This window comes from Melanerpes formicivorus, unplaced genomic scaffold, assembly GCF_026170545.1.
Source record: "Melanerpes formicivorus ecotype bairdi unplaced genomic scaffold, bMelFor1.0.p_v2 SCAF_4, whole genome shotgun sequence".
NCBI classification, from domain to species: domain Eukaryota; kingdom Metazoa; phylum Chordata; class Aves; order Piciformes; family Picidae; genus Melanerpes; species Melanerpes formicivorus.
In genome coordinates this window covers 35335730-35360944 of record NW_027142356.1, presented here as the reverse complement: position 1 = coordinate 35360944, position 25215 = coordinate 35335730, and the positions used below count along the sequence as shown (strand labels likewise).

General features: G+C 45.0%; 1 protein-coding gene across 2 annotated transcripts in view; it reads right to left on the bottom strand.

The window, feature by feature from the left end:
• Positions 1–396: 396 nt before the first annotated feature.
• Positions 397–25215, bottom strand: part of SLC30A9 (solute carrier family 30 member 9) — a 46558-nt gene continuing 21739 nt past the window's right edge. For both annotated transcript variants that reach the window (XM_068137625.1, XM_068137624.1), the window contains 9 exons: positions 24391–24446; positions 22231–22366; positions 20861–20900; positions 20368–20439; positions 19747–19854; positions 17961–18126; positions 12718–12847; positions 11355–11468; positions 397–5298 (listed from right to left, as the gene is read on the bottom strand). In XM_068137625.1, coding sequence (XP_067993726.1) covers positions 5254–5298; positions 11355–11468; positions 12718–12847; positions 17961–18126; positions 19747–19854; positions 20368–20439; positions 20861–20900; positions 22231–22366; positions 24391–24446 — 867 coding nt within the window. In that variant the 3' untranslated portion in view covers positions 397–5253. The remainder of the gene's footprint in view (positions 5299–11354; positions 11469–12717; positions 12848–17960; positions 18127–19746; positions 19855–20367; positions 20440–20860; positions 20901–22230; positions 22367–24390; positions 24447–25215) is intronic.

Below are 25215 nucleotides of genomic sequence, written 5' to 3'. Positions count from 1 at the left end.
CCAGTGTCTCACCACCCTCATGGGGAAGAACTTCTTCCTAACATCCAATCTGAATCTACCCATTTCTAGTTTTGTTCCATTCCCCCTAAGTCCTATCATTACCTGACACCCTAAAACGTACCCCCCCACAGCTTTCTTAAGATACTGGAAGGCCACAATTAGGTCTCCTCAGAGCCTTCTCTTCTCCAGATAATGGCTTTCTCCTCTAGAAGTAAGAGTTGTTATAATAATATATGTGTGCTCACTCAAGAAGAGGCTAAAAAGCCTTCAGCCTGAGTATGAGTCACTGAAGGTGAAGGATTCAACTTGTCCTTAAAATAACTGTACCTGTTTTGCTGCTCCCCAAGTCCTTGCTGCTTCTAGACCAGAATGCAGAGCAAAGAGCCCACTAAAATATTTACCACTATAGTATGTTTAATAAGTGCTTTAGAAAAGGGAGAGGGAGAGAGGAGGGGGAAACCACATCAAATACTGAATTCCAGAGGCTGTACAGGAGACAATGTAGACTTGAAATGGGTTCACTGGGTGGGGGGGAGAGGAGAATCATCACTTCAGAATGTTATCTTCTATAGAAACCCAAATTCTACAGGAAAACAAAAATGAGTAGTGCAGAGCCAGCTTTGACTTAAAAACATGAAGAGCATTCAGCATATTGGAATACTAAGAGAATTATCTTTTTCTCACCCCCCTCCCCCCCCCCCAAACATGGCAAATTTTACAGAGTTCTGAGACATTGTGCAACACATCAGCAAGCTTTCACCAAGCAGAGGGCAGGCAGGGCTTTGAAGAACACAATCTGGAGAAGAAACAAAAAACCCACCACCACAAAAACAACAACATAAAACCAGCAAGGGCCAGGCTGGGAAAAAGAAAACTCTTTTAAAAGATCACATCTTAATTGGAAGGGGCAAAAAAAAATCATCAATTGAAAATAAACCTCCTGGAATGTAACTCTGCTAAATCCTCACTCCTTCAAATCCATCTAAAACAAGCATCATGTCACTGCATTCGTGATAAGGACAAGACAAATACATCATAAATCCACTCCTCCACACTTTAAAAGTTGTTTTAATTCAGAGGATTCTATCATGTGAATGTATCAGCTAAATTTCTTTCCCCTCCCCTCCCCCCGCCAAAAAAAACAACCTTGAAACAAAAGTAAACTAAATACTGGACCCACAGCACCTCAAGTTATAAGGGAAATGAAAAAGAAGCAGCAGTAAAACTTTCCAAGCTGTTCAGACTGTGATAGGTAGTCAAAGGGAACAGCTTGGAATTGCTTTTCATTTCCAGCCTGAGAATAGACTAGGGGTAGAGATAGGGGTAGAGATAGGAAAAGGAAAGGAATAGGGATGGGAAAGGGAAAGGGAAAGGGAAAGGGAAAGGGAAAGGGATGGGGAAAGGGATGGGGAAAGGGATGGGGAAAGGGATGGGGAAAGGGATGGGGAAAGGGATGGGGAAAGGGATGGGGAAAGGGATGGGGAAAGGGATGGGGAAAGGGATGGGGAAAGGGATGGGGAAAGGGATGGGGAAAGGGATGGGGAAAGGGATGGGGAAAGGGATGGGGAAAGGGATGGGGAAAGGGATGGGGAAAGGGATGGGGAAAGGGATGGGGAAAGGGATGGGGAAAGGGATGGGGAAAGGGATGGGGAAAGGGATGGGGAAAGGGATGGGGAAAGGGATGGGGAAAGGGATGGGGAAAGGGATGGGGAAAGGGATGGGGAAAGGGATGGGGAAAGGGAAGGGGAAAGGGATGGGGAAAGGGATGGGGAAAGGGATGGGGAAAGGGAAAAAGGGAAAGGGGAAAAGGGGAAAAGGGGAAAAGGGGAAAAGGGGAAAAGGGGAAAAGGGGAAAAGGGGAAAAGGGGAAAAGGGGAAAAGGAAAAAAAAAGGGAAAAAAAGGGAAAAAAAGGGAAAAGGGAAAAAAAGGAAAAAAAGGGAAAAAAGGAAAAAAAGGGAAAAAAGGGGAAAAAAAACAGGAAAAAAGGAAAACATGAAAAAAGGAAAGAAGGAAAAGGAAAGGAATAGGAATGGAAATAGAATAGAATAGACCAGACCAGGTTGGAAGAGGCCCTCAAGATCATGGTGTCCAACCCATCACCCAACACCATCTAAGCAACTAAACCATGGCACAATGAAGCAGTATTTTCATCCAACTGCAAGCCATGTAAACTTAGAAGGTGCTGCCCAAACCAGTCTGCCTGCCTGCCTGCCTTTTGGTGATACATCACCAGCCAGCTTCTTTTTAAAACTGGAACTGAGTCCTCATTCTGTGTACCCAAAAGCACTCAAAAGTTCTGGCTTCTTCAATGCACCACCCTGTGATGCTATTCCCAACACTGTAGCTGGGAGGCAAGAATCTGAATCTTGTGCTGGAAGACAAACAAAAGGTGTGTGGATGATTGTGCTTCTGACTCAGACAAGGAAATGACAACTCATATGAATTACACCTCTGATGAAGAAGAAACATTTTCACAGGCTTCTGGAGCAGATGTCCTGGAAGAATATAAACTCAGGCTTCCTCTTGAGACATGGGAACACTTTGGTGTTGAAGTTACATTTACTAACCTCTCAGTGGAGTTCCTGCCCTGCAAAGTGCATGTTAGCACAGCTCATTCACCAGGAACTCCAGCAAACCAACCCCTTAGATCGCCCTGGCTGTCTCCACTAACCTCCCCAGTAAGAACACTCTCCCAGTTTTACTTCTCTTCAGGTTTATCAGATTTTTGGAGTAATTGGCTTGTTGAAGTGTTTATTCAAATTCAAAATCCATATAAATGTCCTAAGAAGGAGAGAACAGGTTAGGCATTAGCAGATTCCAGTGCTCTGAAGACGACCAACAGCAGAGATGAGATGAAGTTTACATGGAAGGGAGAGATGAAAGGTACATGACTTATGTGCTAGAATATGTCTTATTTACTTGGTACAGTGCACTTCCAAATTACCTGCAAACTGCATTTCAAATCATCAGGCTTAAATACACTTGTTGAGGAAGAAAAAGCAGCTGAAGTAAGCCTTCTCTTGGCTTAGCCACACTAAGCTAATGTGCTGTGAAGAAGCCACCAGCGAACAGGGATGATGGACAAGGGTGGGAGTACAGTACAACTACTGTATGTGAAGTCCCAGCTGTAGCTAAACTCTGGAATGTTTTTCCACTTAAAATGACCACCACAGTCATAGAATGCTATGGGTTGGAAGGGACCTCTAGAGGTCATCTAGTCCAACCTCCCCCTGCAGTCAGCAGGGACATCCCCAACTAGATCAGGTTCCTCAGAAGCTCATCAAGTCTGACCTTGAACGTCCCCAGGAATAGGGCCTGCACCACCTCCCTGGTCAACCTGTCCCAGTGTTCCACCACCCTCAGAGTAAAGAGCTTCTTCCTTCTATCCAATCTAAATGTACCCTGCCCTAGAATAAAACTATTGCCCCTTGTCCTATTGCTACAGACCTTTGTAAATAGTCTCTCCCCAGCTTTCTTGCAGGCCCCCTTCAGGTACTGGAAGGCCACTAAGTCTCCCTGGAGCCTTCTCATCTCCAGGCTGAACAACCCCAACTCTGTCTTTGTGGATAGGTGCTCCAGCCCTCTGATCACTTTTGTGGCCCTCCTCTGGACTGCCTCTATCAGGTCCATGTCCTTCTTGTGCTGAGGACCCAAAGTGCTTTGCTGCTGTCAGAAGGCATACTACTTTCAAAACCTCACTGGTTAAGTGACACTTACTCTGAACAAAAAAGAATAACATCCTAGGAAGTTTTTAGTCAAATCTGGGCACCCTGGTCTCCACAACTCTTCTGGGCTGCAAGGCTAATAATTTCATTTTAAACTGCATGTTGAAGACTTGCATTTCAGATCAGCAGTTCTTCTTCAGCAAGTCAGTCCTCATTCAACAGCTGAGTCACTGGGAGAGGCTGAGGAACCCCTCTCACCCATGAGCAGTTCTCATTTCACTGGAATGTGTTAAAGTGCAATCATTTCACTTCTCTCTCAACCTGCATGATCAGTACTCGTGGCATTACTAACAAAGCCTGGGTCTCAAAGAAGCTGGTGCAACCTGGGTGGCCTGTTGCAGAAAGCCTCGAGGCTGTGCAGTGCTAGAACTGCACATTTCAAAGCATTCTAAGCACTGGTCTTAAGATTGTTGAAGAGCACTGAGAGAATGACTTTACTTTCCCAAGCGAGCAAGGTCAATTCCTAACTAAAACACAAAAGTCAGCAGATTAGAATTCAGCTAACAGATAATGTCTAAAAAAGGTAAATAAATTAAAAATACAATGCATCCATTGGTTTAATTATAAATAGTTCTAATACATCTTTTGCTGTGGCAACTTCCAACTACATCTCTTTTACCTTCTAGCAAAGACCATAATCTCTGACCATACAGCCTAGTAGAAGTATATAAAAGCCAAAAATCCCAGGCAACTTTTTAATAAGCACTACCATAAATTATCTCCCAGATTACATCTGAAGATACTTACAATTAAGAGAATGAGTGTCAAAGTGAGAAGAGGTGGGGGGAAAAAAAGAAAGAACAAAATTTAAACAGAGGAAGGTCACTGAAATCTCTACACAGTAATTTCTTCACAGAAATTGAAGTCTGGCTAACCACATACAGCTGACTCCACTGAAGAGGGAAGAGAAACCAAAGCAAAACAGTTGGTAATCACAAGGGGGGGAAAAAAGCAGGTTTCCAGGGACTTGAGAGAAGGCCAGTGCCCATCTGAAAGAATTTCTCCTAGAAAAGAAAACCTGTGAAACAATCACACAGCAGAAACATTACAATTAGTTTAAGGTTGGCAGGTTCCACTGGAACAAACTCTTCCTAGCTAATCTCCGTATCTCCCAAGAACCTTTACTGAGATCTTGAAAGAAACTAAAGAAGTGCAAACTGACTGCAAAGGGACACAAATGGAAGAAGGGGAAAAAAAACCCAAACCCCAAACAATCCATAACAACTAAAGTGTGTTTTCTAGTTTCAGGCAGCTCTATTTGCCTAACCAAGCCTCAAGTCTTGAGTTCTGAGTTGCGGTAAATAACGCTCAGGCAGAACTCTCCGGCGGGATTTCAGCCAAGTAGCTTTCCAAAGCTGATTTCTGTCTGTGAGTCTATGTGCTCCTCCAGTACCAGCAGCAGTGCTAACAGTCCAGGGAGCCTACAGCAAAAGTAAGCGAGGTATGGTGCTGAGGTCACGGCGCTCTCAGAAGCTTTTCAGCCCTTGGCAAGACTTCTTTCCGACCTGAAGATTCCCTCTGCCGCCTCTAGAGTATCTCCAAATCCACGTGACGGACATCAGGATTTCGTTGCTGGAATAAAAGTTAGAGAGAAGAAAAGAAACATTTGGATTGAAAATGTTTAAGATTTTTGCACAGAGATAGCCAAATAATGTCTTTTAGGCAGCATGTGGGCAACTGGGTCACAAATCCCCCCTTCTGGTAGCACAGGGACTGCTTTAAAATGAGGAACGGCTTCCAACAACATGGACTGCACTGTAAGGGCTATTTCAAAGGCTGTCATCTTTTTATCTGGCAAATATTTTTCAACCTCACAGATAAATCAGTTCTTAAGCTATAGAATAGACTAGATTAGAATAGAATAGACTAGAATAGACTAGAATTAACCAGGTTGGAAAAGATCTTTGAGATCATCAAGTCCAACCTATCACCCAACACCATCTAATCAACTAAACCATGGCACCAAGCACCCCATCCAGTCTCTTCCTAAACACCTCCAGGGATGGTGATTCCACCACCTCCCTGGGCAGCACATTCCAATGGCTGATCTCTCTTTCTGTGAAGAACTTCTTCCTAACATGAAGCCCAAACCTCCCCTGGCACAGCTTGAGACTGTGTCCTCTTATTCTGATGCTGGTTGCCTGGGAGAAGAGACCAACCCCCACCTGACTACAACCTCCCTTCAGGTAGTTGTAGAGAGCAAGAAGGTCTCCCCTGAGCCTCCTCTTCTCCAGGCTAAGCAGCCCCAGCTCCCTCAGCCTCTCCTCATAGGGCTGTGCTCCAGACCCCTCCCCAGCTTTGTTGCCCTTCTCTGGACTAGTTCCAGCAACTCAATATTTTTCCTAAACTGAGGGGCCCAGAACTGGACACAGGACTCAAGGTGTGGCCTAACCAGTGCTGAGTACAGGGGCAGAATGACCTCCCTGCTCCTGCTGGCCACACTGGTCCTGATAGAGGCCAGGATGCCATTGGCCTTCTGGCCGCCTGGGCACACTGCAGGCTCATGTTCATCCTACCATCAACCAGCACCCCCAGGTCCCTCTCTGCCTGGCTGCTCTTCAGCCACTCTGACCCCAGCCTGTAGCTCTGCATGGGGTTGTTGTGGCCAATGTGTAGAACCTGGCACTTAGATGTGTTAAATCTCCTGCCCTTGGACTCTGCCCATCTGTCCAGCCTGGCAAGGTCCCTCTCCAGAGCTCTCCTACCCTCTAACAGATCAACACCTGCCCCCAGCTTGGTGTCATCTGCAGATTTACTGATGATGGACTCAATGCCCTCATCCAGGTCATTGATAAAGATATTAATGAGCATGGGGCCCAGCAGTGATCCCTGGGGGATCATAATTATGATGTAGCTCTCTTGATCTTAACAAGGCAGACAGTTTTAATAGAAACTGTCCAATAACTCACTTGAAGGAAGTTGTAACAGATTCTTTCCTGAAATGATTTGTTCTGTGCCACTGAAGCTCTTTACAAAGGTTCAAAATCCTGCTTCTGCTAAGGAATGTGCATTTTCTGATGCTGCAGAAATACATTCTCATCACTAGATGGATTGTATAATCCAAGAGAGGTTTACTGAAAGTGTCACTGACTTCAAAGTCACCCAGCATGTGAAGCAGACTAACAGATTTAGTACACACAGCATATTCAACAGGATCACTGCAATCCCTGCAATACCAAACCCCAGCATTCATGTTTATAACATCATTAGCCATGAGCCTGCTCTTGAAATAACCAGGGGGGGAAAATGGATCTGCTGGTGCAGTTAAACTCAAAAATAGTATTTTCATTTTTAAGCAGCACTACTAAACTAAAATTAGAACAGCTATCAAGCAGAATTGCTGCAGCCACTGCTCTGAGGGCAGCTGCTGGACATGTGCAGAGTGCATGATTCCTTCGCTGACCAATTCCTAAGCAGGCTGCCTAGAGCAAAACAATAACATTCCCTGTGTGCCACGAATAACATCCTCATGAGTACTGCCTCCAGTTCTGGAGCCCCTATTACAAGAGGGATAAGGAGGTGCTGGAAGGTGTCCAGAGAAGGGCCACAAGGATGATCAGAGGGCTGGAGCACCTCTCCTATGAGGACAGACTGAAGGAGTTGGGGCTGCTCAGTCTGGAGAAGAAAAGGCTCTGAGGTGACCTCATTGTGGCCTTCCAGTATCTGAAGGGGGCCTACAGGAAGGCTGGGGAGGGACTTCTCAGGATCTCAGGTAGTGATAGGACTAGGGGGAATGGAATGAAGCTGGAGGTGGGGAGATGCAGGCTGGTTTTGCAGAGGAGGTTCTTCCCCATGAGAGTGGTGAAGCCCTGGAATGGGTTGTCCAGGGAGATGGTCGAGGCCCCGTCCCTGGAGGTGTTTAAGCCCAGGCTGGATGAGGCTCTGGCCAGGCTGATCTAGTGTGGGGTGTCCCTGCCCATGGCAGGGGGGTTGGAACTGGCTGATCCTTGTGGTCCCTTCCATCCCTGACTGAAACTATGATACTATGTTGACCCCCTTGGATTGGAACATGCTGCAGAAGCCACCTCCTTGGCATGCTGGCACTTCTTACTGGGGAAAGATTTTAGCTGATATTTGTGGTTGGATTTTACTGCTTAAGTGGAGAAGGGCAATGAGGCTGGGGAGAGGTCTCGAGCACAAGGCCTGTGAGGAGAGGCTGAGGGAGCTGGGGTTGTTTAACCTGGAGAAGAGGAGGCTCAGGGGAGACCTTCTTGCTCTCTACAACTACCTAAAGGGAGGTTGTAGCCGGGTGAGGGTTGGACTCTTCTCCCAGGCAACCAGCACCAGAACAAGAAGACACAGTCTCAAGCTGTGCCAGGGAAAGTTTAAGCTGGAGGTGAGGAGAAAGTTCTTCACAGAAAGAGTAATTGGCCATTGGAATGTGCTGCCCAGGGAGGTGGTGGAGTCACCACCCCTGGAGATGCTCAAGAAAGGATTGGATGTGGCACTTGAAACCATGGTTTAGTTGTCAGGAGGTGTTAGGTATTAGGTAATAGGTTGGACTTGATGATCTCTGAGGTCTTTTCCAACCTGGTTGATTCCATGTTTCTATGATTCTAAATGACTGATAACAAATTATACATAAACAGCCTCTCTAAGCAACAGTTCTCTGGGGTTAGGGACTTAGGTTAGCAACTGCTTGTGGGGTTTAGGGCTGCTAGGGACTTCTGCTTCTGTTAGTTAGCTGCTTCTGGCTAGGGCTTCAGTTTAGGGATACTGCTAAGGATATGCTTGGGACTTCTGTTAGCTGCTTCATCTGTTAAGGCTTTCCAGGACTTCTTCTCTAAATGGGACTCTGAGACTCTGGAGTACTGTGTGCAGGTCTGGCCCTCAATATAGGAAGGACACGGACCTGATGCAGAAGGTCCAGAGGTGGGCCACAAAATGATCAGGGGTTTGGAGCACCTCTGCTACAAGGACAGGCTGAGGGAGCTGGGAGTGCTCAGCCTGGAGAAGAGAAGGCTGCAGGGAGACCTAATAGCAGCCTTCCAGTACCTGAAAGGGGAAACAGGAAGGAGGAAGAGGGGCCTTTACAAAGGCCTGCAGTGGCAGGACAAGGGGCAATGGATTAAAACTGGAGAAGGGCAGATTTAAATTGGATAGCAGGAAGAAGTTCTTCACTATGAAGGTGGTGGAACACTGGAACAGACTGCCCAGGGAGGTGGTTGAGGCCCCTTCCCTGAAGATACTGAAGGTGAGACTTGTCAAGGCCTTGGGCAACCTTGTCTACTTGGGGATGTCCCTCATGACAGTGAGGAGGTCAGACTGGATGACCTTTGGAGTTCCCTTCTGGCCTGAACCATTCTGTGATTCTATGACTCTGTAATGCTAGGGATTCTACAATGCTATAATAAAAGACTTCTGAGATTCTCTGTTCTGTGTTTCTGGAATCTTGTTGCGATACAGCAGGAGGGTTCCTGCCTTCATTTGTCACCCAATGGCACCTTGTTAGAAGAATAGGATAGGATAGGATAGGATAGGATAGGATAGGATAGGATAGGATAGGATAGAATAGAATAGAATAGAATAGAATAGAATAGAATAGAATAGAATAGAATAGAATAGAATAGAATAGAATAGAATAGAATAGAATAGAATAGAATAGAATAGAATAGAATAGAATAGAATTAACCAGGTTGGAAAAGACCTTTGAGATCATTGAGTCCAACCTATCACCAAACAATATTTAATCAACTAAACCATGGCACTATGGGGTCTACAACTATGATCAGCTCCCCCAAACCAGGAAAGAGATCCATAATAAGGGCAGACAGCCTCTTGAGCAGAGCCTCATGACCAGACTGTTTGCCTGGCAGTCAGTACATGCTTCTGCATCCATTTCAGAGAATTGATTAACAGCCACAATAACATGGTAAAACTACAACTGGAAACAGTCCTTTGGTGCATCCACCAAAGGGTACTTAAATCACAGAGTGAAAACCATTAGTTATGACAGGCTTATAAGATAAGAAAACCTTGTACTGCTTCAACAAGAGCAAACAAATGTTGAGTGAAGCCTTCATCACATGCTGATATATCTGATACAGTGCTAAGTGGCAAATGCAAACCCAGAGTTGACATTGGCTTCTTCACAACCAAAACAGAATTCAGCAGCCTGCAAGTAACCTGACAATCTGAGAACAGAGTAACAAAGACATAACTGGGTCTCATTTGACAAAAATATTGTTCCACAGTGGTAAGAACAGGACAAAATACCTACAAATGGGTCAATGGCAAAGTAAGGCTTTGCTGCTGGTCAGAATTTAGTTAATGATCACAGTATCGCAGTATAGCTAAGGTTGCAAGAGACCTCAAGGATCATCGAGTCCAACCTATCACCACAGACCTCATGACTAGACCATGGCACCAAATGCCACGTCCAATCCCCTCTTGAACACCTCCAGGGATGGTGACTCCACCACCCCCCTGGGCAGTTAACAACTCACTCGGTGAAGAACTTTCTCCTCACCTCGAGTCTAAACCTCCCCTTTAGAATAAACCATTTAGTTAGAATAAACCAAACCAGGTTGGAAGAGACCTTCAAGATCATCACATCCAACCCATCAACCAATCCAACCCACCTAAACAGCTAACCCATGGCACCAAGCACCCCATCAAGTCTCCTCCTGAACACCTCCAATGACGGCGACTCCACCACCTCCCTGGGCAGCCCATTCCAATGGGCAATCACTCTCTCTGTATAGAACTTCTTCCTAACATCCAACCTGAACCTCCCCTGGCGCAGCCTGAGACTGTGTCCTCTTGTTCTGGTACTGGGTGCCTGGGAGAGGAGACCATCATCCGCCTGTCTACAACCTCCCTTCAGGTAGTTGTAGAGAGTGATAAGGTCACCCCTGAGTCTCCTCTTCTCCAGGCTAAGCAGCCCCAGCTCCCTCAGCCTCTCCTCATAGGGCTTGTGTTCCAAACCCCTCACCAACTTCCTTGCCCTTCTCTGGACACCTTCCAGCAAGTCAACCTCCTTCCTAAACTGAGGAGCCCAGAACTGGACACAGGACTCAAGGTGTGGCCTAACCAGTGCAGTGTACAGGGGCAGAATGACCTCCCTGCTCCTGCTGGCCACACTGTTCCTGATGCAGGCCTGATGATGCCATTGGCCCTCTTGGCTGCCTGGGCACACTGCAGGCTCATGTTCAGCCTACCATCAACCAGTACCCCCAGGTCCCCCTCCACCTGGCTGCTCTCCAGCCACTCTGACCCCAGCCTGTAGCACTGCATGGGGTTGCTGTGGCCAATGTGCAGAACCCGGCACTTGGATGTGTTCAATCTCATGCCCTGGAGCAGCTTGAGACTGTGTCCTCTTGTTCTGGTGCTGGTTGCCTGGGAGAAGAGACCAACCCCTTCCTGGCTACAGGTAGTTGTAGAGGGCAATGAGGTCACCCCTGAGCCTCCTCTTCTCCAGGCTAAACAATCCCAGCTCCCTCAGCCTCTCCTCATAGGGCTTGATAATGATACCACAGGGCTTGGTAATGATACCATAGCAAGGAAATTTGCAGTAGGATTATCAACCTCTTCCCCTCTAACAAACAAACCCCCAAAAGGCAGAGGCAGTGATTGTGCTTCACATCTATTGCAGAATAAGCATTCCCCTAATGAGCAGCTCCATTTACCTTTAGGTCCTTCTCCAGCCTGTCTACTTCAGCTCCTAGTGTGTCAATGATATTCTCACCATGTTTAAGCATGAAAGCTTCTAATTCTTCCAGGGTTTTCACTTGTTGAATTTCCTAGGAAGAAATCAAATTGAAGAGGTTGAGATGAGGGAAAGAAAAGAAATTAGTAACACTACAGAGGGTCCTGACACATTTCAAGTTGCTAAAAGGGAACCAATAAAACCCAAAGCCTCTCATTTCAAAACATCACCCCTGTTCTGTCTCCAAGACATAGAAAAGTAGCACCTGTCCAATGAAAAGAGCTGACTTACCATCTGCTCTAGGTATAAAACCTTCTTCTACACTGGGTTTCCTCCTTCATTTTCCAAGTAAGTTCAGAGAATTTCATTTCATCTTCTAGAACTTTCTGGAGCATCCCTTGCTCACAGCACAGCTGAGCAGGGTACTCCTCTGTATTCTTCTCTCAGTTTCATACGTTCTTACTATTCTATTACACTTCTTAGTCTGGGCATTACATTAGCACCTCATCTGAAAGTCCATAGGGACTACCACGAGTGCTTCTCTAAATCAATTAAAAAACCTCCTCCTATCTCAGGCCCTGCTCAGCCCAGAAGTGGCTCTTCTTCAGCAGCACATATGATCAATGCACAGGGATGCTGTGGATGCCCTCTCCCTGGAGGTGTTCAAGGCCAGGCTTGACATGGCCTTGAGCAACTTCATCTAGTGGAAGGTGCTCCTGCCAGTGGCAGAGGGGCTGGAACTAGATGATCATTAAGGTCCCTTCCAACCTAAACTATTCTATGATCCCATGTGCATACAGAATTAACCATGTTGAAAATGACCTTTGAGATCATCGAGTCCAACCGATCACCCAACACCATCTTATCAACTAAACCATGGCACTAAGTGCCTCATCCACTCTCTTTTTAAACACTTCCAGTGATGGTGACTCTACCACCTCCCTGGGCAGCACATTCCAGTGGCCAACCTCTCTTTCTGTGAAGAATTTCTTCCTAACAACCAGCCTAAATCTCCCCTTGGGCAGCCTGAGACTGTGTCCTCTTGTTCTGGTGCTGCTTGCCTGGGAAAAGAGACCAAACCCCACCTGGCTACAACCTCCCTTCAGGTAGTTTTAGACAGCAACAAGATCTCCCCTGAGCCTCCTCTTCTCCAGGCTAAGCAACCCCAGCTCCCTCAGAAGCTAACACAAAACACATGCTAACACAAAAATATCTGCAACCCTTTGACACGAAGAAGGGGAATACATCTTGCCTGCTTGAAAATCTTGGGTTTAGACATACTTGAAATTGGGGAGTAAAGATCCAATACCAGGAGTTCTAAAATGATTATTTTTTACACATACTTGTAGCAGCTGGTCAATGTCCTGTTTTTCCAGGTAAGAACGAGTAACAACCCGCCCATCAAAGTCTACTTCGGCCTTGAATCTCACTTTGCTCATTCCCATGTCTGTGGCTTTAACATCATGAATTGCTCTGCAACACACAATTTGGAAAGAAAAATGGTCAGCAGCATAAAACATATAACCACCCTGCCATGTGAGAAGGCCACTGCTTTGGGTTGATGCATCCTCGGTTTGCCACCACACACTGCCATTAAATATGGATTTATATGTAGCTGGTTAGGGCAGCTCCACAATTATCTGCTACACCTACACAACTATAAATGGATCCCTTCAGATAGGATAGGATAGGATAGGATAGGATAGGATAGGATAGGATAGGATAGGATAGGATAGGATAGGATAGGATAGGATAGGATAGGATAGGATAGGATAGGATAGGATAGGATAGGATAGGATAGGATAGGATAGGATAGGATAGGATAGGATAGGGCAGGGCAGGGCAGGGCAGGGCAGGGCAGGGCAGAGCAGAGCAGAGCAGAGCAGAGCAGAGCAGAGCAGAGCAGAGCAGAGCAGAGCAGAGCAGAATGGAACTAACCAGATTGGAAAAGACCTTCAAGATCGAGTCCAGCCTATCACCCAACACCATCTAATCAACTAAACCATGGCACCAAGCACCCCATCCAGTCTCTTCCTAAACACCTCCAGTGATGGTGACTCCACCACCTCCCTGGGCAGCACATTCCAATGACCAAATATATATACACCATATATACCAAATATATCCATGGCATTACTTAAACCTTCAGTACCCTCAAGTCTGAGGTAAGGAATAATAATGTCAACTACTGCAAGCACACACTGCAATTCTAGAAGTGTCCTTTCCTAGATAACTGCAATTTGGGATGGCAAACAGCTGTTTGGAAATGCTGGCAGTGTGTATTGATTTAAAGGTTCACAACAGATACTAGAACATGAATATTGCAGTATCTTTATTATTGGGGCCTCTGAAGACTTCTGTCTTCCCATTCCATTCTATTCTGCCTGGGAGAAGAGACCAACCCCCACCTGGCTACAATCTCCCTTCCGGTAGTTGTAGACAGCAAGAAGGTCTGCCCTGAGCCTCTTCTTCTCCAGGTTAAGCAACCCCAGCTCCCTCAGCCTCTCCTCACAGGGCTGTGCCCCAGACCCCTCCCCAGCTTTTATTTAGAATAAACCTTTGTTTAGAATAAACCAAACCAGGTTGGAAGAGACCTTCAAGATCATCGTGTCCAACCCATCAACCAATCCAACCCACCCAAACAACTAACCCATGGCACCAAGCACCCTGTCAAGTCTCCTCCTGAACACCTCCAATGACAGCAACTCCACCACCTCCTTGGGCAGCCCATTCCAATGGGCAATCACTCTCTCTGTATAGAACTTCTTCCTAACATCCAACCTGAACCTCCCCTGGTGCAGCCTGAGACTGTGTCCTCTTGTTCTGGTGCTGGCTGCCTGGGAGAAGAGACCATCATCCGCCTGTCTACAACCTCCCTTCAAAGTAGTTGTAGAGAGTGATAAGGTCACCCCTGAGTCTCCTCCTCTTCAGGCTAAGCAGCCCCAGCTCCCTCAGTCTCTCCTCATAGGGCTTGTGTTCCAAACCCCTCACCAACTTTGTTGCCCTTCTCTGGACAAATTCCAGCAAGTCAACCTCCTTCCTAAACTGAGGAGCCCAGAACTGGACACAGTACTTGAGGTGTGGCCTAACCAGTGCAGTGTACAGGGGCAGAATGACCTTCCTGCTCCTGCTGGCCACACTGTTCCTGATGCAGGCCTGATGTTGCCCTTCTCTGGATATGTTCAAGAGTCTTAATGTCCCTTCATAACCTGAGGGGCCCAGGACTGGACACAGGAAACATTAATGGAATATTTCTTGTACTATTCAGGGTAGAGGAGGGGTAAGCATATTAAAGAAGAACTAGAACATGAACTAAATATAGGCACACTAAAAATACAATCTTAGTAAACATTAAAGGAGATTAAATAAATACACAGATATCAGCTTACTGGTAGCAACAAGGAATTTCCAACTCCAATCAAATTTTCACAGCTCTTCTGTGAGAAGCTACCAGATCAAAACAGTATTAACTGGAGTAACCTAACTGGCATCAAATCTCTTCCTTACACAAGAGGGTATTTAGGATAATGGATGTGGTTCAGTGAGGGTTATTGAAGAGAATCTGCATCCACCTGATTCAAAAATGTTGATGGTATATCAAGTGCCTATCAGAGCTAAGCAAGAAGGTATCAAGAGATATTTGAGATTCTCATTAAGCAGCAGCCTGATAAAATTCATTGGGATGATGCACATTCTGTAAGTGTGAAGAAGAAAATTCACTGTGCTGCTTATAATCTGTCCAGGGAAGATAAGACAGTGAGTCAGGCAGAGAAAAATCACTAATAATTCAAAAATACAAATGTGCATGGAAAAATGCAAGCTGCAAAGCCTGCTCATGGAATCTTCTGGATGGCTGGTAGACACCATCAGTTCAAACTAGGGGAAAGAGCAAGTTTCACATTAAAGATTCATTTGTCAGAGGACATCGAGTTACTGGTTGCAAGTCATCAGCTGGAGTAATTCTTTTTCCTCTCCAAAGCAGAATGACAGATTTTCCAGCAGCACAATTACCCAAAAGCTGTGACAATGAAGTAAAAATTAAAGATGGAACTGTCACTAAGAATACTTTATGCCTAAGGATCCATGATCACAGCCCATCGGAACAGAGTCAGGACAGCCTGTGCCGCATCCACTCTTCAGACCAACCTGGTGCCACCACATCACAGAGTTCAGCTACTGGCATGTGAAAACTTTTAACACAGTTCCCTTCCACAACAGGAATCTTGTTTAGTTTCTGGAGTGAAGGACCTGTTGTTCAGACCTGCTGCTTGCATCAGAGAGGATGCAGCTTCTTTGAAGTGTTCTGATGCTTGGTTAGGACCCACTTTAAAATGTCCAGCCTTAGCTTTAGTCAGTTTATTCTTTTTGTTATGTGCTGTTACTCAGCACTGGTTAGGCCACACCTTGAGTACTGTGTCCAGTTCTGGGCCCCTCAGTTTAGGAAAGATGTTGAGTTGCTGGAATGAGTCCAGAGAAGGGCAACGAAGTTGGTGAGGGGTTTGGAACACAAGCCCTATGAGGAGAGGCTGAGGGAGCTGGGGTTGCTTAGCCTGGAGAAGAGGAGGCTCAGGGGAGACCTTCTTGCTCTCTACAACTACCTGAAGGGAAGTTGTAGCCAGGAGGGGGTTGGTCTCTTCTCCCAGGCAACCAGCACCAGAATAAGAGGACAGAGTCTCAAGCTGTGCCAGGGCTGGATGTTAGGAAGAAATTCTTCACAGAAAGAGAGACTGGCCATTGGAATGGGCTGCCCAGGGAGGTGGTGGAGTTACCATCACTGGAAGTGTTTAAAAAGAGACTGGAGGGGGACACTTGGTGCCATGGTTCAGTTGATTAGATGGTGTTGGGGGATAGGTTGGACTTGATGATCTCAAAGGTCTTTTCCAACCTGGTTAATTCTGTATTCTGTACTGGGGATATGGTTTAGGGGTGAACACTGTAGAGTAGGGTTATGGCTTGGACTTGGTGATCCTGAGGGTCTTTTCCAACCTGAATGTTTCTGTGACTCTGTAATTAACTAATGGGCTTGGGTTTTTTTTTCCCCCCTACAGAACTCAGTAATGATTATGAATTTTTTAAAAAGCACTGAAATATTCCAGCTGATTTATACAGAAATATATTCCCGGGGAAAGATCAGAAGAAAAAGTGGTTTTGCCTCTAAATCGAGGTGAGGAGTGGTAAAGCCAAAACAGCTCCTCAAAAAGCATTTAAACAAGATTTCAGAATGACAATGAGCTATAAGTTTATTTCACTACAAATTGTACATTGCTAAAGAAAGAGAAATTAGCATTTAATTCATTCTGTCAGCATCTAACACACAGAATCTATTACATCATAACACTACTGCAGCCCTTCTCTGCCAACTGCTGCAATAATTCTAGACACTGAATACTAACAGTGATGGAATTTAAGTGCTAATAAACTATAAAAGCAGCATTAGACTATCATTTAAGTGCATGCAACTTATGCATTTGAGGATAGTTTTAAGTTTGTGATGGCTTTCTCATTAAGTCATTGTCAACTCCTGTTAAGTAATGTAACTGTTAAAAGATATTTCCAGTTTTATTTCAGCTGTGGGACATGAGAGGTACAAGCATTTGCTTACTGCAATTATTAGCACAGAAGTAGAAGTTTGTAGTAATTAAGATTCTAAAACCTCAATACAGAATCATAGAATCAACCAGGTTGAAAAAGACCTCAAAGATCCTCTAGTCTAACCTGTCACTCAAGACCTCGTGGCTACTAAACCATGGCACCAAGTGCCACGTCCAATCCCCTCTTGAGCACCTCCAGGGATGGTGACTCTACCACCTCCCTGGGCAGCACATTCCAAGGGCTAACAACTCTCTTTGGGAAAAATTTTCTCCTCATCTCCAGCCTAATCTTCCCCTGGTGCAGCTTGAGACTGTGTCCTCTGGTGCTGCTTGCCTGGGAGAAGAGACCAACCCCCACCTGGCTACAATCTTTCTTCAGGTAATTGTAGACAGCAAGAAGGTCTCCCCTGAGTCTCCTCTTCTCCAGGCTAAACAACCCCAGCTCCCTCAACCTCTCCTCATAGAGCTTGTGCTCCAGACCCCTCCCCAGCTTTCTTGTCCTTCTCTGGACATGTTCAAGTGTCTCAATGTCCTCCTTAAATTGAGGGACCCAGAACTGGACACAGGACTCAAGCTGTGGCCTAACCAGTGCTGAGTACAGGGGCCACACTATTCTTGATGCATGCCAGGATACCATTGGCCTTCTTGGCCACCTGCACACACTGCTGGCTCATGTTCAGCCAGCTGTCAACCAGCACCCCCAGGTCACTTTCTGTTTGGCTGTTCTCCAGCCACTCTGACCCCAGCCTGTAGCGCTGCATGGGGTTGTTGTGGCCAAAGTGCAGCACCTGGCACTTAAGACTTGCTGAATGCCATCTTGTTGGACTCTGTCCAGCCAGTCAAGGTCCCTCTGCAAGGGACCTTGAAGAGCCCACCCTAAAAGTAATCAATCTCACCACGTTTCCCTTAGTTAAAGTGCCTGTACTGTTTTTGCTAAATGCTATTTTCTTGCTTTTTGTTGTCCTTAGTAGAGTTTGAGCTCCAGAGATTCTTACCTTACCACAGGATCACTTTCCAGTAGCTCAGTGAGTCGCTGCAGCTGCTCCGGTTGAATGGATCGTCCCAGCAGGGCTTCAGTGTTGGTGTAGATGAGAAATGCTGACACAGTTCCTAGCAAAGTTCCAACACCTAGAGACCCCAGGCTGTCATAGTAAGGGTTTCCTAAGCAGGACATGTCAAATTAGCACCACAGAGCATTTCTCAAAGCACATCAGCGTGGAATCTGAATTATCTGCTAACAGTATAGAGTTTGAGGTTGTTTTTTTAAGGTTTTGATTTTTGGTGGGATTCTTCTTTTGGTTTGGTGGTGTTTTTAAGGCACTGCCAATTGCTTCCTACTGAGGGAAAAAAACCACACACAGCTAAAAGAAAACAAGTTTTCAAGGCCCTCCTGAATCAGTGGCCAGACATATCACCCTACCTGAATCAGCCAGGTTTGCCAAACTGTAGAGGAGAAGCTATTGTAATCTGAAGACAACACTAATACCACTACATATCAAAAGGAAGGAGAGAACTGCTTCTTAAAGTCCTCCTCCCATGCACATGGAGCTGCACACCACTGAACAAGGAAGCTCAAGTTACATAATCCCACCATGGTACAAAGTGATTTACATAGCTGTCCACAATAAATATTGAGTGAAAAATACCTTTGTTTGTGTGACAAAATAGCTCTAAAGGAAGTTAAGACCCTTCTGCATGTACTTGTTCATGTTTAACCCCATCAATCATAGTCAAATGGGAAAACAAACAAACAAAACCCCAACACACTGCTTTAAAAAGTACTTCTAACTCAGATTAGAGAACAGCATAAGCCTCCAGAAGCTCTCACAGTACAAGTATCAGAAAAACAGCAGAGATGCCTTTGAGAAGGGCAACAAAGTTGGTGAGGGGCTTGGAACACAAGCCCTATGAGGAGAGGCTGAGGGAGCTGGGGTTGCTTAGCCTGGAGAAGAGGAGACTCAGGGGTGACCTCATTGCTCTCTACAACTACCTGAAGGGAGGTTGTAGACAGGCAGAGGTTGGTCTCTTCCCCCAGGCAACCAGTACCAGAACACAGTCTCAGGTTGCACCGGGGGGGTTGGAGGTCAGGAGGAAGTTTTACACAGAGAGAGTGATTGCCCATTGGAATGTGCTGCCCAGGGAGGTGGTGGAGTCACCATCATTGGAGGCGTTCAGGAGGAGACTTGATAGGGTGCTTGGTTGCATGGTTTAATTGGTTGAGTGGTGTTGGATGATAGGTTGGACATGATGATCTTGAAGGTCTCTTCCAACCTGGTTTATTCTATTCTATTTCAGTCACAGAATCACAGGTTAGAAGGGACCTCTGGAGATCATCTAGTCCAATCCCCCTGCTAGAACAGCACCACCTAGCACAGGCTGCACAGGACAGTGTCCAGGTAAGTTTTGAATGATTCCCCTGATGGAGACACCACAACCTTTCTGGGCAGCCTGTTTCAGTGCTCCACCACCTTCAACATAAAAGAAATTCCTCCCCATGTTCAGATGGAAATTCCTATGTTCAAGTTTGTGCCTGTTACCTCTTGTCCTGACACTGGGCACCACTGAAAAAAGACTGGCCCCATCCTCCTGACACCTACCCTTTAAGTATGGATAAGCATTAACAAGATCTCCCCTCAGTCTTCTTTTCTCCAGACTAAAAAGGCCAAATCCCTCAGCCTCTCTTTTTTTAAAGAGATGTTCTACTCTTAAATGCTCTGTGTTCATATCATGCACAGGAGGGAAGTCACAGCCTGCCTGCTTTGCTTTGGGGCAGAATTTTACCTGTTAAAGATGTCAGACCCATACAGGTAGCAGCTACAGCCACGCTCAGAACTGCTGCAGCATCCTCCAGCAGCACCACGTTTGTGCTGGGATCACGACTCTGCACAACTGGGGACACAACACACAAAATAATGATGTTGCTTTGGAAAGCTTAGCTTCACTACACCATACACAGCACTTAAAACTATGCAAACAGCAGAAACTGAAACATCTTTTGGAAGTACATAGGTGTGAATTGCATTTTTGCACATGCACACACTTCATGAACAAGCCCTGTGTCAACTCTGGAAGCTACTCCAAAATGTGTAAAAGATTTAATGGGGGTACTTTAGTACAAGGTAGTTTAGTCCAAGGATCTAAGTAGTGTTCCTTACAGCAACAGGTTTTCACCTCCTTCATAAAATGTCTTTGTTACCAGACTGGAAAACAAATTGATAAAGCAAGGTAAAGGGGAAACAGACAAAGCTGTTTCATAAAATGGCTTGGTTACTAGGCCAGAAAACAAACTGATAGAGCAAGGTAAAGGGAAAACAGACAAAACTGTTTCAATCATTATTCAAATGCTGGTCAATAGGTTCTGGTTGGAATGATCACATACCTTACTGCTAGCACAACACATACCATATTGATAAAATGACAGCCCCTTGGCTCGAGCACTCCTGCGGATTTCATTGATAGCAACAAGAAGAGTAGCTGAAACAACACCAAAGCAGCTGCTGAAGACCATCAGAGGCAAAAAGACTTGTTTCCATTTTGAAAAGAGGAAGCAACTGATCATCAAGAAAGCTGTGATCATTGATGCTTTGAACAATGACAAAGCATAATGAAGTTACCTCCTTGTGTCTCCCATGCAAATCAGAACAGTTACACGCACTGAGAGTTTAACAGCAGAAAGCCATTCTGTGTGTACTCTCCAAATGATGGATCCTTCAAGTTCTTATAGAGACAGCTAAGAAAAATGGCTTCCCCACTTCTTTGTTTACAACACAAGTATTTTCAACAGAGCTCAAAAATGCTACTGTGTAAGCAAGGCCCAATTATGACTGCAATTACATTGGAGTCTTAAAGATGATGAATGAATGCTTCAATAGAAACGTCACTTAAAACTGCATACCTCCTTCAGACACCAGTGACCCTGCTAAAATGCAGTATGCCTGTGTGGGGGAAAAAAAGTCTCAATTAGTATGTCATGTGCATGTTTGGACAGATCTTTTCCATCACAGATTATCCAGATGCAGCATCCCAGAGCCTCATTACCCACTGTGCTGTGTAGCTGTCCCTAAACCAAAGGCAACCAGCAATTATGCCATCAGTTGTACAACAGGAGAGAACCACCTCCTGGAAGGTTTGAAGGGAAGATGCAGGGTTTAAAGAACAGGGGTTTACTACATCATCAGCTACAGCTTAACATGAACTGTTAAGGGTAGGTCTAGAGGAGGGCCACAAAGATGATCAGAGGGCTGAAACACCTCTCCTATGAAGACAGGCTGGCAGAGTTGGTGTTGTTCAGCCTGGGGAGAGCTTCTAGCAGCCTTCCAGTATTTGAAGGGGGATGGAGAGGGGCTCTTTTACAATGGCATGGTAGTGACAGGATAAGAAGTAATGGCTTCAAACTAGAAGATGACAGATTTAGATTAGATATTAGAAGAAAATCTGCCCCATGAGCATGGTGGATCACTGAAAGAATGTTGCCCAGAGAAGCTGTGGAGGTTCCAAGCCCACAAGTGGTCAAAGTCAGGTTGAATGGGGCCTTGAGCAACCTTGTCTAGGAGGAGGTGTCCCCGGCAGTGAGGGTTGATGACTTTTCATCAACCTTTTCATCAACTCAAACCATTCTATGATTCCATGATATTATTTTTTTATATATAAAAACATTCTCTGCTAGACTGCCTTCATAGAATCAAAGCATGGCTTAGGTTGGAAGGGACTTCAGAGATCATCTGCTCCAACCTCCCCACCAGGCACAGGGACACCTCTCGACTAGACTTGGCTGCCCAAGGCCTCATCCAGCCTGGCCCTGAACACCCCCAGGGAGGAGGCATCCACAACCTCCCTGGACAGCCTATTTCAGAGTCTCACCACCCTTGTACTGAAGAACTTCCTCAGCTCCAGCCTAACCCTGCTGTCCCTCAGCTTCAAACCATTCCCCCTTGTCCTATAGACACCCTTAGGCAAGTCCCTCTGCAGCCTTCTTGTACAATGTTAGGGGTTGGAAGGAACCTCAAGAGATCATCCAGTCTAACCCTGCTTCTTCCTACAAGTGACTACACCACATCGGAGACATGAAGGTCAACTGCCCATCCCTCCACCCCACCAGCACCCAGAAGAGTCTCCAGGAGGGTCCAACACTAAATTCTCATTAAGGTTAGTTGGAGTTAATTGTGCTTGGATTCAAACTGACTCAAAAAGGGAATTTCAGACTGTGCCATTGACCTTCTATTAAGTCACAAGCATCAGATGTAGTATAAAACAAGATTAGCTTACCCAGAGGAGAGATTCTATAGGATGAGGCTGGAGTAAACCTATGATCCCATGATACCAAGAAAGTCCTGCACCCATCATGAAAATACCAACCCCACTAATTAGGGAGGCGATATAGCGCATGTTTGTGAAGCCATACCTGAATGGAAACAAAAACAGTGATTTAGGGAAGCAAAATTCTGTATCTCTGGAAACATAACTCCTACAAGGCTTTTTCCATTGATTTTATTTTGTGTGTGTTAAATTATTGTCTTATGACCAGGCATCTATTTAAGACAACACTGCCAAATTCAACCCAATCCAAATGGAAAAGGCAGCCGGTCTGTGTGTTTTAGAATGCTGATTTCAAGGAAATCAAATCTCTGACATCCTTACAAAGTTCAGCAAACTGCAGGCATTCAACATCTGCAGTTGTGGAGAGCAGTGGGAACAGATAAAGCAATATTAAAAGTGTGTCTTTGTTCCTTTGGTTTTGGTATTCAGTGCTGCTACAAACAGCGAATTTCTTTAGCAACCTTAAAAACACAATTACACAGGCGTCTATATGAAGGAAAAAAGGGGGGAAAACACGAGAGAGAAAGAGTAATTGGCCATTGGGATGTGCTGCTCAGGGAGGTGGTGGAGTCACCATCCCTGGAGGTGTTCAAAAAAGGACTGGACATGGCAGTTGAAGCCATGGTTTAGTTGTCGTGAGGTATTAAGTAACAGGTTGGACTCGATGATCTCAGAGGTCTTTTTCAAGCTGGTTGATTCTGTGATTCTATGATTCTAAGATAAAATGAATAATTTAGATACACTTAAGAGGAACATATTTTTTTTTGATTACCTGACACTCTTAATGAAGAAAAGCTTTAATTTTGTAAGCTAGACACGTTTTGTGTAGTAGTGCTGACAGCATGACTGACTTGCCCAAACATGTGAAGTGTAGAGCAAATCAATACCAAGCACTAGCATGGAAAAATATAGCTTCTAACTTTCATGAAAGTGTAAGAATTTATCAATAATATCCCTAATACTCAGATAAAAACAAGGAGTAGTTTAAGACAAACATCTCCTTATGATACAAGTAGCTGCCTTGCAGGAAAGCAGAATAGAATAGAATAGAATAGAGTAGGTTGGAAGAGACCTTCAAGATCATCGCGTCCAACCTATCATCCAACACCACCTCATCAACTAACCCATGCAACCAAGCACCCTGTCAAGTCTTCTCCTGAACACCTCCAGTGATGGCGACTCCACCACCTCCCCGGGCAGCCCATTCCAGTGGGCAATCACTCTCTCTGTGTAAAACTTCCTCCTGACTTCCAGCCTGAACCTCCCCTGGCGCAGCCTGAGACTGTGTCTTCTTGTTCTGGTGCTGGCTGCCTGGGAGAAGAGACCAACCTCTGCCTGTCTACAACCTCCCTTCAGGTAGTTGTAGACAGCAATAAGGTCACCCCTGAGTCTCCTCTTCTCCAGGCTAAGCAGCCCCAGCTCCCTCAGCCTCTCCTCATAGGGCTTGTGTTCCAAGCCCCTCACCAACTTTGTTGCCCTTCTCTGGACTCACTCCAGCAAGTCAAACTCCTTCCTAAACTGAGGGGCCCAGAACTGGACACAGGACTCGAGGTGTGGCCTACCCAGTGCAGAGTACAGGGGCACAATGACCTCCCTGCTCCTGCTGGCCACACTGTTCTTGATGCAGGCCAGGATGCCATTGGCCCTCCTGGCTGCCTGGCCACACTGCAGGTTCATGTTCATGTTAAAAATAGGAAGTATTCTTTAATTAATAAAAAAACCCCAACAAACTTGTCATTCAGGTGAGCACTGTTTAAAACCAAACCAAATCTATCCATTGGAAGAGGTAGAAAAAGCCCAGAATAGCTTAGAGAAATAATTTCAATTAAGATAATGCACATCACAAAGCATACCAAAGGAAAAATACCAGAAAAAGAGAGGGGAAAAAAAGTCATGACATATAAACATGCATCAAGGCTACTGAAACTACGACTGCCTCAACTGGAATGAAATCCCTCTACTTATTTTGTCTGTTCTAGAAATCAGAAGCCAATGCATTTCAGGAATGTTAGGAAACAAGAGGTGAAAAGAAGGTGGTGATACATAAACAAGAACTGATCTTACTCCTACATAGAATGACCAAAATGATTATTTACTCAAAAAGCTTACGGATGACTAGGGTCAGGTGTCCTTGCAGACTGACTGATCCCCAAAGCTAGCAAGGCCTGTTGAAGACAAAAGAGGGGGTAAAAACATTGGTTAAAAAAACCAAAAGCCTCCCAAAAATGTATATAAACATTGTATATTAACTGAACTCTAAAGATGCAACCTGCTGATCTAAACATGTGTTTTGTTGCAGGTATTTGACTAGACCTGGTATATAACCCTCAAAACTCTGTCATCTAAATCCACCACTCTCAAAAAGGTATTAATTATCATAGTATCATAGTATTTATAGTATTTATAGTAATTACACCCATATATATAATAGATAGGGAGATATATAATTCATATATATAGAGAGAATAGAATTAACCATAAATGCATGAAAATACAAAATGTATACATATATATTTATACATTTCAATTAATTCCTTTTGCAGATACAGTACATAGAGACATTAAATGTAGCATGCCATTGCCCAAGTACTATTTTTACATTGCAGCTTCTTTCAGCAGTGAACTCTCAGAAATGGATTATACCCATATATATAATAGATAGGGATATATATGATTTTATATATATATTTTATATATTTTCATAGTCACCATCCTTCAAGGTGTTCAAGAGGAGATTGGACGTGGCACTTGGTGCCATGGCTTAGTCATGAGGTCTGTGGAGGCAGGTTGGACTTGATGATCTTTGAGGCCTCTTCCAACCTTAGTTATACTGTGATACTGTGATTTATACATCTGAATTAATTCCTTTTGCAGATACATTATATAGAGACTTTTTGGCCTTCCAGTATCTGAAGGGGGCCTACAGGAAGGCTG